The sequence below is a fragment of the Mustela nigripes genome, chromosome 7, assembly GCF_022355385.1.
Source record: "Mustela nigripes isolate SB6536 chromosome 7, MUSNIG.SB6536, whole genome shotgun sequence".
NCBI classification, from domain to species: domain Eukaryota; kingdom Metazoa; phylum Chordata; class Mammalia; order Carnivora; family Mustelidae; genus Mustela; species Mustela nigripes.
This window is the reverse complement of record NC_081563.1, coordinates 129,140,163-129,153,352: the sequence shown is the minus strand read 5'-3', so window position 1 is coordinate 129,153,352 and position 13,190 is coordinate 129,140,163. Positions and strand designations below refer to the sequence as shown.

The window sequence follows — 13,190 nt, the reverse complement described above, 5'->3', positions numbered from 1 at the left end:
GCTCAGGCTATGAGTTGAAAAGGAGGCTCACCCGGGTCAGGGAGAGGGGCCTTGCCAGTGGTCTGGAGAGGGAAGAGCAGAACAAGGTTTTAGAGACCGTCTTGTCCCGTGGCTTCCAAACCTTGGACTTCACATCCAGGAAAACAGTATTTGGGAGACCAACCCAGGACTTTAATTTTGTTTTTACCAGATCTTGTAAACTCAGATCACACAGCACACTATCCAACGTCCCTTCCTTCGGCAGTGGCAGACACGATTCCAAGCTCCGGGCATACAGCAGGGGGGAAACAACACCCCGAAACTCATTCAGCTTACACGAGCTGGAGAGACAGATCACAAACCAGTAAATAAAGACAGATACGTCCAAGAGGGGAATAATTGAGAGAATAATGCAGAGAGCAGCAGAAGAGGAGCGAGTGCCTAGGGGACTCTTGACCAGACTGGAAAGGAGGCTTTTCCGAGCATCTGGCCTCAGAGTTGGGGGCTGGCTACAAGTGCTACCCCCTCACCCCCCACCCACCCCTGCTGAGATTGTAGGCAAAGGAGTCAGCAGGTGCAGAGGGGTGGAGTGGGGAGGGTGCTTGGCCAGAGGGCCAGAAGAGGTCAGAGCACTTGCCTTTGGGAAACAGGGTCTCACTGAGCCTCTCAAGGCGGGGAAGGGCTTTGGAATTTATTCTAAGTAAGATGAGTGACACTGGGGGTTGGGGCAGGGGTGTGACATGATTGGGCTTGGGTTTTAAAGCTCTCTTTGGCTGCGGACGGAGACCAAGCTTGGTTGGGTGGGGTGGGGGTGGGGGTTTTGGCTGAAGAGGCAGGAGGTTCGTGTTAGGAGGCTGTTGATGTTGGCTGGGTGAGAGAACAGGAGTCTGGACCTGGAGGTGACCAGGAAATGGCGACAAGTGGTAGCTCTGGGGGACAGACGGACTTGGTAGGACCTGCTGAGGATTTGAGGGGGTCGGGGAGCATGGGCACAGGCAACAGGAAAGAGCTGGAAGGATAGTCCGTGGATTTCTGGTAGTCCCAGTAACTGACCAGCATTTCAAAAACCAAAGACCATTTCAACTACTGCAAAAGAAATTAGAGACATGATTTCAGAATAAGGGCCAGGCCTTCGCTGACACATCTGGGCACACAGGTACGTTTATGACACCTACGTATGTGCTCACATGTAGGCTCAATGTGTGTTAACACTTTTCACCCTCACAACAGCTCCACGAGGCTGGAACTTTACAAACCCCATTCAACAGATGAAAAAACTGAGGCCCAGAGAGCCTAAGACATTTGCCCAGAGTCCCATCATTTGGGGTCATGGCTATAGAGCCTGCACTTTTAAAAATAAAGATTTGATTTTATTGATCGATTTAAGAAAGAGAGAGAGCAAGCGGGGGGGAGGTTGAAGGGTGAGAAAGAATCTCCAGCAGACTCCACGCTCTGCACGGAGCCTGATGCGGGGCTCGATCTCATGACCCTGAGATCATGATGAGCTGAAATCAAGAGCCAGTCGCCCAGCCGACAGAGCCACCCAGGCAGCCCGGCAGGGTCCCCACTCTCACGTACACCCTTGCTGTATAAGTGGTCCGCGCCTGTCTTCTGTCATCCTGGAGTGGTGCGAGCACCGTCAAGGGCTGTAATTCGTGCGGGTGATGCTGGTGCTGTCCACCTTGTCATTGTGAGATTGCGGGGAGGGGGGCTGAGGCCCAGAGAGGAGCAGCTAAAACCACACAGCAGGTTCACAGCAGGGCGTCTCCCACAGCTCCTGGCTCCTGTCACCCTATGTCCTTGGTTGAGAAAAGGCGGGGAGGCTGTGCCCTTGGGGGACGTGGGCGCAGTGTGGGGGCAGCCGAGTCTGTTTACGCCCATGGTAACACCCGGTGCATGTGGGAGTGGGGAGTGGAGGGAATCACATGTAAACGGATCCCTGTCTTCGGGATCTGAGGCCTGGCCTGGAGCTTCTGTTTCTTGGCCTGGTGGACTTGGCCTTCTTGGTGCCATCTGCAGTCACTGAGATGGGAAGGGAACGACTGAGTTGGATGACAGGAGGTGCAGGCTCATGTGGCCCCAAACCAAGAGATGCCACCACTTAGGCCTTCCAACCCATCCTATGGCTCTCCTGCCTCTGTCAGAGTCCTGTCCAAAGTTCTCACCCTGGCTCCCATGTTCCTGCGTGATCAGCCGCAGCCCAGCACACGTCCTGCCCCAAGGGCTTTGCACTTTCTGTTCCCTTTCCCAAGAATGCTGTTCCCTACATGTCCGCATGGCTTTCACCTCACTTCATTCACGTGGCAAGTGATATCTCCTCTCAGAGGCCACTCCTGACACCCGGTTCATAGGATGGCCCCCACTCCTCCCCCAGCTCCCTGCCGGCTTTATTTTTCTTCCTGACTTCTAGCACCACCTACAGGTCGTGTGTGTTTACGCACCACGATTTATTCTGTCTGCCGCCTTGTCCTGGTCCCTTTGCTGTGCAAGGTGCCACAGGAGGGACCCTCCCATCCACAGTGGGAAACCTCACGGCCTACTTAGGCTTTACTGGGGTTATTTTTTTTTTAAGATTTTATTTATTTATTTGACAGAGAGAGATCACAAGTAGGCAGAGAGGCAGACAAAGAGAGAGGAGGAAGCAGGCTCCCGGCTGAGCAGAGAGCCTGATGCGGGGCTCGATCCCAGGACTCTGGGATCATGACCTGAGCCGAAGGCAGAGGCTTTAACCCACTGAGCCACCCAGGCAGCCCTGGGGTTATTTTTGATAGAAATATATGTATATATATTCACACACAGGAAAATGGTTCTCTGCTTTAAGGGAAACACTGGTGCAAGCGGAACCAGAAACCACAGGGCTGGCTGCCCCAGCTCCAGGATAAGGGCAGCAGCTGTGACTCCATGGCTGCCCAGGGTTACCAGGAAGGACTGCAGGTTTTTTGCAGGGGGGGTTCCTTTTCCAACATGAGATAAGAGAGGGCATCCAGATTTTGTGAGGTTTTCCCAATCGTTTGGTTTGTTTGTAGGAAAACTCTTTTCACCAAACCAAACATGTCGGTGGGCTGAATCCAGTTTGCGAGTTGCACCGTTACAACTCTGCTGGAAGGAAACTGGGGGCACTGGTCTGGAGAACAGGGTCCTGGGGCCTCATGTGACTGGAGGGGCAGTGGGACGAGTAGGATGCAGAGGTACAAGCCTGGGAGGATCCGCTCTTCCGAAGGAAGCGCTGCCGTCTTAGAGTAGTGGGATGGGTCAGTTGTGAGCTTTCCATCTCTGCGGGGCATGGAAGCCAGGCCAGATGAGGGAGACGGAGGCAGGGGAAAGGTGGCACAGGAGTAGCCTGGGTGACCGAGCTCAGAATCAGGATGACCCTGCAGTTTCTCCCAAGATCGTGTTCTTAGGATCAAATTCTGACCCATCCACCCTCCCTCTCTCCCAACCATCCGTCCAGCCAGCCACCCCACCCCCCCGTCTATTCACACAGCCTCCGGCCCATCCGTCTGTCCCTCCTTTGAATATTGATAGAAGATCTGTTCAGAGCCCTCACTGCACAGATGAGGGACAGAGGAGTTCTAGACCGGCCTGGCCTCTCTGGCACCCCCCCCCCCCCCATTCCTGCTTCCACCCTTGGGAAGTCCCTCTCCTGGGAGATCAGGGATGAGCAGCAGCTAATGGGACAGGTCAGGGCATCTCTGCAGAGGGCCAGTCTCTCCCACCGCATGGAAAAAGTGAAAACCTGTGGCTTTTCTCCCAGGACGGAAGCCAGTGGGGCTGGGCTTTTGGAACATTTACAAGTGGCTGGTGGCGAAAGCATTTTCTTTAAGAGCATTCCTGTGGTCAGCCTGAGTGCTCATACTCTCTCCTGGGACTCATCCTTTGTCCGCATCTCGCCAGGCCCTGTACTTCCTGTTCAGACTGCCACCACCCTTCAGGTCCAGCCCAGCCTTCTCCCCGTGGCCACCCAGCCCCCTGCCCTGCCCTGCATCACCGGCCCTGCCACCTCCCTGGTGTTCCCGTGCTTGTCCCCCCACATTCCAGTGCCTGCGCCAGGGACACCTAGCAGCTCTCTGACCAGCCCATGCTTGCCCCCTCAGTTCTGAGCCTTGGCCCAGGTTGTGCATTTGGCCCGCACCCCTTCGTCTACCCTTCTCCCTACTCAGCTCAGACCCTGCCTCCTCTAGGAAGCCTGCCCTGACTTCATCTGTAGGGTCAATAACCTCTTTTCCTGATCGGGGCCTCCATCTTGCCCTGCTGCCCCCTCAGTCCCTCTGTTCCAGCCTCACCGGCCTCCTCGCTGCTCTTCAACCCTGCATCTGCTTCCTGGCTCGGGATGTTGCCCTGATACCCCCCCCCCCCCCCCTTCATACTCTGAGACCCCCTTCCCTCTTCACTGCCCCCCCCCCCTTCCAGGCAGCTTCGTTTGTCCTCATCTCTGAGCACCGGCGGGTAGGACTTGTTCACGTACTCTGTTGCCGGCTATCTGTGTTCCGCATGGGGGGCCACCCCTGAGGGCTGGAGTGCTCTGTCTGTTTGCTCCATTGCTGACTCCCTGGTGCAGAAGAGTCCGGCGTGAAGCAGGAAAAGCAGGTGCTCGTTAGCTCCGTGCATGACAAAACGCTTGCAAGCCGCTGCGGGAAGGTTTCGCCAGTGTGCCCAAGGAGGACCCCCTCACCCACTGTGTGCCGCCCGCAGAGCTGGCTACCTGACCCTGTACGGAGTCGAAGCTCTGCCGCGTACCCATGAGAGCCAGGCCCAGGACCGCGCCCACTCAGCCGATGTCTTCCACACCTTCCGCCAGCTCGATCTCCTGCTCCCCAAACTGGCACGTGGCTCCCTTTCAGTGGGTAAGCACCGCGGGCGCCGTGGTGGGTGGTGGGGCAGGAGAGGGACTCAGGGAGCCCACGCTCCAGGTGAAGGATCACAGACAGCCTAAGAGGAAGGACATTCTCTCACCCAGGGAAGCAGTGAGATCCCTGTCACTGGGCGTATGCAAGAGCACAGTGGTGGGGGGCAGGGTGCAGGCCAGAGCTGGGGTTCCTGGCAGATACAGCACACCTGAGGTAGGGCCTAGACACCTATTTGTGTGTTATTTTTATTCTATTTGTAAAGGTTTCTGTTACTTTTTTTTACTGATCTTTTTCTTTTTTTTTCTTAAAGATTTTATTTATTTATTTGACAGACAGAGATCACAAGTAGGCAGAGAGGCAGGCAGAGAGAGGGAGAAGCAGGCTTCCTGCTGAGCAGAGAGGCTGACGAGGGGCTCGATCCCAGGACCCTGAGATCATGACCTGAGCCGAAAGCAGAGGCTTAACCCACTGAGCCACCCAGGCGCCCCTGAGATACAGTTTTCATAGACGAGAGCACACAGGTCCTAAATGCACAGCTGAGAGGTAAATCTAAATGCTTCATGGCCTTTCCCAGTCAATATCCACCCCACAGAGGAAGCCACTGGATGGGTTCCTTTCACCTCGGATTAGTTTTACCTTTCTTGAGCTTCCCATAAATAGAATCAGGCCATGTGTGCCCGTCTGTGTCTGGCTTCTGACTCTCAGCTTCTTGTCTATCAACTTCCAGATTGCCTTATGGGTCTGTAGTCCGTTTTCATGGTAGCATAGCGTTTTGTTAGGGTGATGTACCACGATTTGTCCATTTCCTGGTTGATGGATGTGGGGTCATTCCCAGTTTGAGGCTGTTGTGACTTAGGCTGTTCTTGTCTGTGTCTCTCGTGGCCTTCATTTCTCTTAGTTATCAACCCTCCGCTCTTACAACATTGATCTTGCACACTGAAGGAATTGTTCAACCATTTAGCATGTTCATGAAATGCTACATCTCAAGTATTTCCACTTGGGTTTGTGAAATTCCACCCCATTTATTTTTGTGGCTCCCGAGGGGACTCAGTATTGGTAAAGAGGTTCTGGTGGGATTCAGTACCTGGGGCCATGGGAATCACTGGGCTGCACTGTCTTCTAGCCACTGGGTCTCAAACTACCTAGTGAGAAGAATCCCCTGGCGCCCTTGTTAATGGTACAAGTCCCCAAGCCCTATCCCACCTTAGCTGGATCCAACTCTCCAGGGAGGCCAGGAAGCTGCATGTGGCACAGGAGGTTAGAGAAATAACGTGTGTCCAGCAAAACCTGGATTCAGATCCCTGCTCTTGGGTTTCTGCACTGATGACTTTGGGCGAGTTACTTCTTTTTGCCCCAGGTCCTTTCTCCGAAGGGGCCATTGAAGGGAGTGATTGAGACAGGCTCTCAGCTCAGGTGGCTTGAGATGATTTACTGGATCCTATATATAGTCCCTGTTCCTCAGCGATCTCATCTGTAAAATGGGAAAAACAATAGGATCTTCCAACAGGCTGACTGTTAGGAATAGCTGAGGTAATAAGAAAAAAGCACTTTTCTGTTGAGGACTTTCTATAAGCCAGATACTAGGTTACACGTGGTCTCAATAAGTGCTCTCAACAGCTTGTGACCCCATTTCCTTTATGTATTTTTTAAAAATCAAAATTAATATTAGATTGTTTAAATTAAGAAAGAAACATTCTTGGGGCACCTGGGTGGCTCGGTCAGTTCAGAATCTGATTTTAGCTCAGGTCCTGGGATGGAGCTCTGTGTCAGGCTCCTTACTCGGTGGGGAGTCTGCTTCTCCCTCCCTGCCCACCCCGCTCATGCTCTTTTTCAAATAAATAAATAAAATCTTTAAAAAAAGAAAGAAAGAAATATTATTAGGGTTAACAATTCAAAGATGTCGACAGTTAAGAGTAACAATACTCTTCCAAGCCTAGCTTCTTGTGGAAACCAGTGTTAACGTGCTGGTATATACCCCCTCACACTGTTTTATAGGAATACTGCATTTTACGACAGAGACAAATATACATGTCTAGAGTTTCACCGTGTATTTTAGAAAAGGATTATATCTATGGTCTGCAATTTAATTTTTTTAACCTAATACTGTAGCTGTGAATTCTTCCCTGTCAACACAAACCTCTTCTAGTGGTGTTAGCCAATGCAATTAGATAAGAGAAATCAATTACTGCTATAAGAATGGGTAGAGAAGAGGTCCACTGTCCCTGTTTGCAGCAGATGTCATGCTATGCTGGGAAAACCCCAGGAAATCCACGATAAAAATAAATCAGAAATGACTCTAACAAAGTAGAAGGATATAAAATCACATGCGGAAGGATTGAGACATCTTTGCAGCTCTTGCTTGCCAGCATTTAGACAACCATCCCCCTCCAGTGGGTATTTATAATTGTTTCCTTGTATGTGTGTGTGTGGCTATTACAGTATTTCATTGTACTTGTATCTTCTCTACCATCTGGTGATTTTATTCCTCTCTGACAGTTTCCTGGAAGTGGGTTTGCCACGTCAAAGGGCATACACATTAAAATTCTTGTTAGCTGCTGCCACATCATGTCCAAAACCATGGAGCAATTCATACTCCTGCCTAAAGGGAGGGAGTCTGGTCATTCCCCACCAGATGTTATCAGTCTTCCTATTTGTTTGCCAATCTGATGGGCAGAGGCAGGTAACTTGTTTTAATTTGCATTTCAACAAGCAGTTATCAGCCTTTACAACCTTGCCAATCTGTTGGGCCAAAAAAAGGGCCTCTGGCTTTATGGACATTTCCCTGACCACGGTGATGAAACAGATGTTTGCTTCTCCGCTCTGAGTTACCTCTTCGCATCCTTTTAGAGACAACTCCTTGTGTCCTTGAATCCTGCCATCAAGGTTAGAAGGTTGGCATTATTATACTCATTTTGCAAGTAGGGAAACTGAGGCTCAGAGAGGTGAAGTCCTTGGTCAGGGACACGGAGCTGGGAGATGGCAGAACCAGCAAAATGAAAAGTTGGTCTGATTGCAAAATCCTGTGTGTAAAGCACCTGACAAGGCACCCGAAACATCCCAGCCCCCGTTGCTTCTCCAGGAAAGAATGGTTTCTCTCCATTGCCCATTCCTCCATACAAGGGATCCTGGGGATTCTGGGTGGTTCAGGGAGCAGCCCTGCTCTCAGTATAGGAGGGCTGCATTTCCCAATATGGGCAGCAGGTGGCAGTGTCGGGGAAGGTTTCTCATCTTGGGGCTGGAGGCTGGAGAACGCTGCCCCCAGACCTTGCTGGGCTTGTGAAGAGTGCGGCCTCTTTGGAAGAGTGATTTGGCAGAATCTATCAAAACAGAAAGGCCCATTCCTTTGATCCTGAACTTCCACTACTAGGAATTATCCTACAGCACGTCTTACACATGCCTAGAAACATACAAAGATATTCCTTGCCCCGTTGCTCATAATAGCAAATGCTGCAAATAGCCTAAAGTTTCCCCGGTAGGAACCGATGAAATAAATGATGCGTGCACATGAAGGAGAGCTGCACCTGGAAAGCAGAACGGGATATGCTGTGATAGGATGAAATCTCACGAGAAAGGGGCAGGAAAATGTGGGTATATTGTGAGGGTTTTTGTTTGTTTCCTGTTTTGTTGCGCTATGATTGACATACAACATTGTACAAGTTTAAGGCCTACAGCATCCTCCCTTGACTTACTTGTATTGTGAAATGAGCACCAAAATAAGTTCCCTGAACCACCCAGAGTGGAAGTCTGGTGCTTCTCATACAAGAGGGAATTGGGGACAGTTGCACAGAACCCCAAGCTAAATATTCTGGGACATTCAATTTACCAGATTATTTGGGAAGGGACTGTTTTCTTTGAATATTGCTTTGGAGGGGAAAGGCGTTCTTATTTTAGAGAATCAGAGTCTAATGCAAAAATCTAATATATCTCAAAGGGAAAACACAAGACTTTAAAGATACATCCCTCTCTCAGAGCCCCTACCAGTACCAAGTGTGTTCTGTGTTTTTATATCCTCCTGATAATCCCATGAGCTAGGTTGCTTCCATTTTACAGATGGGAAAATTGAGCCTCAGAGATCCAAATTATTTGCACGAGATCATCTTTCTAGGAAGGAACAGCGCTAGGATTTCTACCTGGGTCTCCCTGGCTGTGAACTCTGTGTTGTTTATTTCACAAGCTACTAGTTCCTAATTATAGAAACAATATGTGAATATATTTTCCATGGACTAATAATTTGCTAATATTCATTAGTTTATTTAATAATATAGCTATTGTTTACTAGGCCTATGCCTGGCATCGCTCTCTGTGCTTTATAGGTTAATACATTCAATTCCTGCATAACCCTTTGCATGGGAACTAAGCTATCCCAGTTTACTTGAGTTGAGAGGTGGGGTGGATTTTTGTTATTGTTGAATCGTAGGAGTTCTTTATATATTTTGGATACTATACCCTTATCAGATCCATGATCTACAAATATTCTCCCTCCCTCTACTGATTGTGTTTTCATACTGCATTGCTTTCTAAAGTCATCCTTAAAAGCTGTGTTGACAGTGATATTCAAGGTTTGTAGTGTACGTGTCAGACCTCAAAGAATGCCAGTCATTTCCAAATCTGTGTTATATTTCTCTGCTTTCTTTAGCTTTTTCATCACTGAGCATCAACTAGGATCACTTAACACTTCCTATACCCTCCATTCACCTGCTGAAACCCTCTGCGTGCCTGGGTCCCACCCCCTGAGGTTCTGGCAAGATTGTTCTGTGGTGGGACCTGGGCATCCAGAGATTTCAAAGCTCTGGGGTGATTCTCCAGGGCCCCCAACGTTACGAAACACAGAGAGATAATGTAGTTGGTGAACAGTTGGGCTCATTGCTTTAAATTGAGAAGTATATCACCTGAAAGGTGAGAAGTGTATCACTTATAAGGTGTATCTCCTGAAAGGGTCTAGAGGTTCAAGAACAGCCTATGGGGCAGAGTATATGAAAATGTAACTAAGATGCTTTAAATATGTGCATAGTTTAATATAAGTTGAGCCTACATTTTCCACCCTTTCAAATACCCTGTAACATGCAACCCAGTTTAGAACCATTGGGTAGATGGGTCTTCCTGAGACACTGCTTTGTGGTTCCAAACAGCTGTGAGAAATTCCTAGGGCCTGGGAATCCTGTAATAATCCAAAGCAACATCCTCTTTTCCAAAGGGTGATTTCGGAAGAACCCAGTCTTTCATTTGCATACACACGTGTAAATACAGCATCGTCTTGTAGCGTTAACACAGCATATGCGTAATAAGCACCCGGCTTCACACCTTTGGCAGTCTGCCCTTATGGACCCATCTGGATCTGTACATGGTTTCCACCACCACCACAGCCCTCCAGAGCGTGACCCACCCGTGTTTGTTTCATGGTCACTGTCAACTGGCGATCCGCAGGCCAAAGCTGACCTTCCGAGATGCTTTTGTGGCCTGCGGCGTGATGCACAGTTCTTGCTCAGACAGTAACCTGAAAAAATGGGGAGATTCCATATGAACATCTGGAGTTTTATCATCTTCTGAAAACTTAGGCTCCCTGGCCATGCGGGGCCGGGTTTCTCCGTCAGGCCGGTGAGGCCGAGAAGAGGCGCCCCGCCTCTCCTGTTCCCCACGGCCCCTTCTTGGCCCTCCTCTCTCGTTTATGTGTCTTCCCGGCCTTCCCTGGAGGTAGTTGAGTGTGAGACCCCAAACCCGTCTATCCCCACCTGATGGCAGTTAGATTATCCCAGTGTCTCCTGAATGCCGCCATGCTGAGTCTGCTCATAGGGTCCCCCCATGAGCACAGGCTGGCGTTGCTCTGGGGTTGGAGCCTGGGAAGGGAGAATGCTGCCTGTGTTCCGTGTTCCTTCCCCTGCGGCGTAAGAAGCACCATTCACCTAAGGCATACTGATGGGGCGCCGACTGCGGGCCGGGTGCTAGAGACACAGAGACGAGTGGTACCGACCAAGCCCTTCACTCCTGCCCACCGGGGCCGGAGAGACAGGGAATAACAGCTCAGCATTTCAAGGCCTTCCCTGGCGCCTCTTTCTGCATCCCCGAGAAGTGACACCCAGCAGACCCTTGGCCTCATGGGATATCGGGCTGGGTGGCCTGGGCTGGGCTGGAGGGAGATCCGTAACCTCCAGCCTGTGTGCTCTGGCCCCGTAGGGGACAAGGACCACGCGTGCCGAGTCAAAGGTCGCCTGTGGAAGCTGCTGTCCCCGGCCAGGCTGGCCACACGGGCCCAGCGGAGCAGCTGGCTGGAGAGTTACCTGCAGCTCCTGGAGGAGACCGGCGCGTCCGAGGACATGCAGGCCCGGGCCATGGTGCTACAGCTCTGGGCCACGCAGGTGGGTGTGGGCGTGCGAGTGGGGCCGCGCAGGTGTGGCTGTGTCTGTGAGCATCTGTGTGTGCTGTCAGGCACACGTGTGCGTGTGTGTACAAGTGTGCATTTGTGAACGTTTGTCCACGTGAGTGTGGGCGTGGGTGTGTGACCACAGACCCAGCCATCAGTTCCCTGACTTTCCAGACTGCCAGACCGTTAGCACCAACAGGATGGGTCATTCAGTGTTCAGTTTTGGTTTTAGTTTGGTCAAACTGGGAGAAAAGCTGTGCGACGAGTTTAATAAACACTTACATACACTTCACCTTGATTTCCCCATTTTGAACATTATCGCGTGTGTTCTCTCTCTTCCCCTCTCGTCTCCTTCTCCCCACCCCCCACCCCCCCCGGTCCTACTGTGATTATTTTACTGAACCATTTGCAAATAAGTTGCAGACATCATGGCTCTTACCCCTCATTACTTGAGCACACATTCCTGGGAGCAAGAATTTTTCCTTCCAGAACCCAGTACAATGATCACATTCAGGACAATTAACCCAGATTCGGGATCGTTAGTTAATAGTCGGTCCCTCTTCCAGTTTTGCTAGTTGTGCCAGTAATGTCCTTCATGGCTCATCTTGGTCCTATGGCCAGTGCGGGATCACAGGGTACATTTAGTCATTCTGTCTTTTGAGTTTTCTTCAGTATGGAACAGTTCCTGTGCCTTTCATTGTTTTTCATAACCTTGACATTTTTGGAGTATGCAGAACAGTCATTTTGAAGAATTATGTAAAATTTCCTTTGAGTACTTCCCATAGGCCTCAAAGACCTGCTTCTGTTGCTTATGTTTTTGCTGGCTGTGGGGGTGGGGCAGACAGTCAAGGAAACGCATATATAGGGTGATTTTAGATGTGGATATGCGGGGTGTAAATGGAGTCATGACTAGAGATCCTGCGGTCTCCTGTAGCCAAGGGGGTGGGTGAGGACTCTCTGAATGAGGAGATGTCTGGCTGGTAAGAAAGAGCTAAAGTTGGGAGCTTGGGAGGGAGGTGGGAGTAGAGCTCTCCCGGGGGCGGGGGGGACCACAAGTGCAAAGGCCCTGAGGTTGTCTCATACCCAGTGTTTGAGCAACAGCAAGGAGTTGAGTGTGGCTGAAGCAGAGCAGGAAGGGGTTGTGCTGGGAGTGAGGGAGGAGATCATGGAGGGCGTATGGGTCCCACTAAGGGACTTGGAATATTTCTCTGGGTGAGATTGGGAGTCCAGGGAGTGTTCTAAGCAGAGGAGGGACAGGATCTGAGAGCAAAGGCAGAAGCAGGGACACCAATAAGGAGACAATGGTGGTAAGACTAGGGGGTGGCCATGGAGGTGATGAGGATTCTGGAAAAACAGAAGACAGCGCCAACGGATGTGGTAAAGGACCAGATACTGGGGAGAGAGTGGGGATCAGGATGCTGCCTCTCGAGGCCTGGCTCCTGCCCTCTCCTGGACCCCAGAGTCCCGCTCCTTCTCTCGGCCCCTCCTCACAGGGACAGCTGCACAGACTGATGTTTCCGGGTAATTCCCTTCCCATCGACTTGCAGCTTATTTTTAGTTTTCTCTCAGAGCCATTAACTGTCCTTGCAGGCAAAGGCTGGCGAGGGGCAAGGGCTGGGTTTAATCAGCAGTTGGGGCCCCATTAGTGCTTAATAACATATTGATGGGCAGAGACTTGGAGTTCCAAAGTGCCCCCGGCATCCCTTGCCGAATGACCTCTGTCAGCAGAATTGGACACTGGCTTGGGGGCTTGAGTGGCAGAAAGTCTGGGGAAGAGCCTTTGACGGGGCCAGGAGAACTGAGCAGGACTTGGGGACAGGACATACTCTGACTCGGAGCCATTGGCAGCGTGCAGAATCCAAGCAGGTGGGAAGACACTTCGAGAGCCTGAGTCTTGACAAGAGGGCCAAGATGCTGAGTAGCCCAGCGGTTTCAGGCACAGGCTCTGTGAGCACCCTGCCTGGATTCGAATCCTGACTTTGCCACTCCCTGGCAAACCAGTCACT

The 13,190-nt window shown here is 50.9% G+C and overlaps 1 protein-coding gene across 2 annotated transcripts in view; it reads left to right on the top strand.

Annotated features, from left to right (window-relative positions):
* The window catches only part of PTGIS (prostaglandin I2 synthase), a 41,027-nt gene that overhangs the window by 13,473 nt on the left and 14,364 nt on the right, over window positions 1-13,190 (top strand). For both annotated transcript variants that reach the window (XM_059407209.1, XM_059407208.1), the window contains exons 5-6: window positions 4,672-4,823; window positions 10,998-11,179. In XM_059407209.1, coding sequence (XP_059263192.1) covers window positions 4,672-4,823; window positions 10,998-11,179 — 334 coding nt within the window. The remainder of the gene's footprint in view (window positions 1-4,671; window positions 4,824-10,997; window positions 11,180-13,190) is intronic.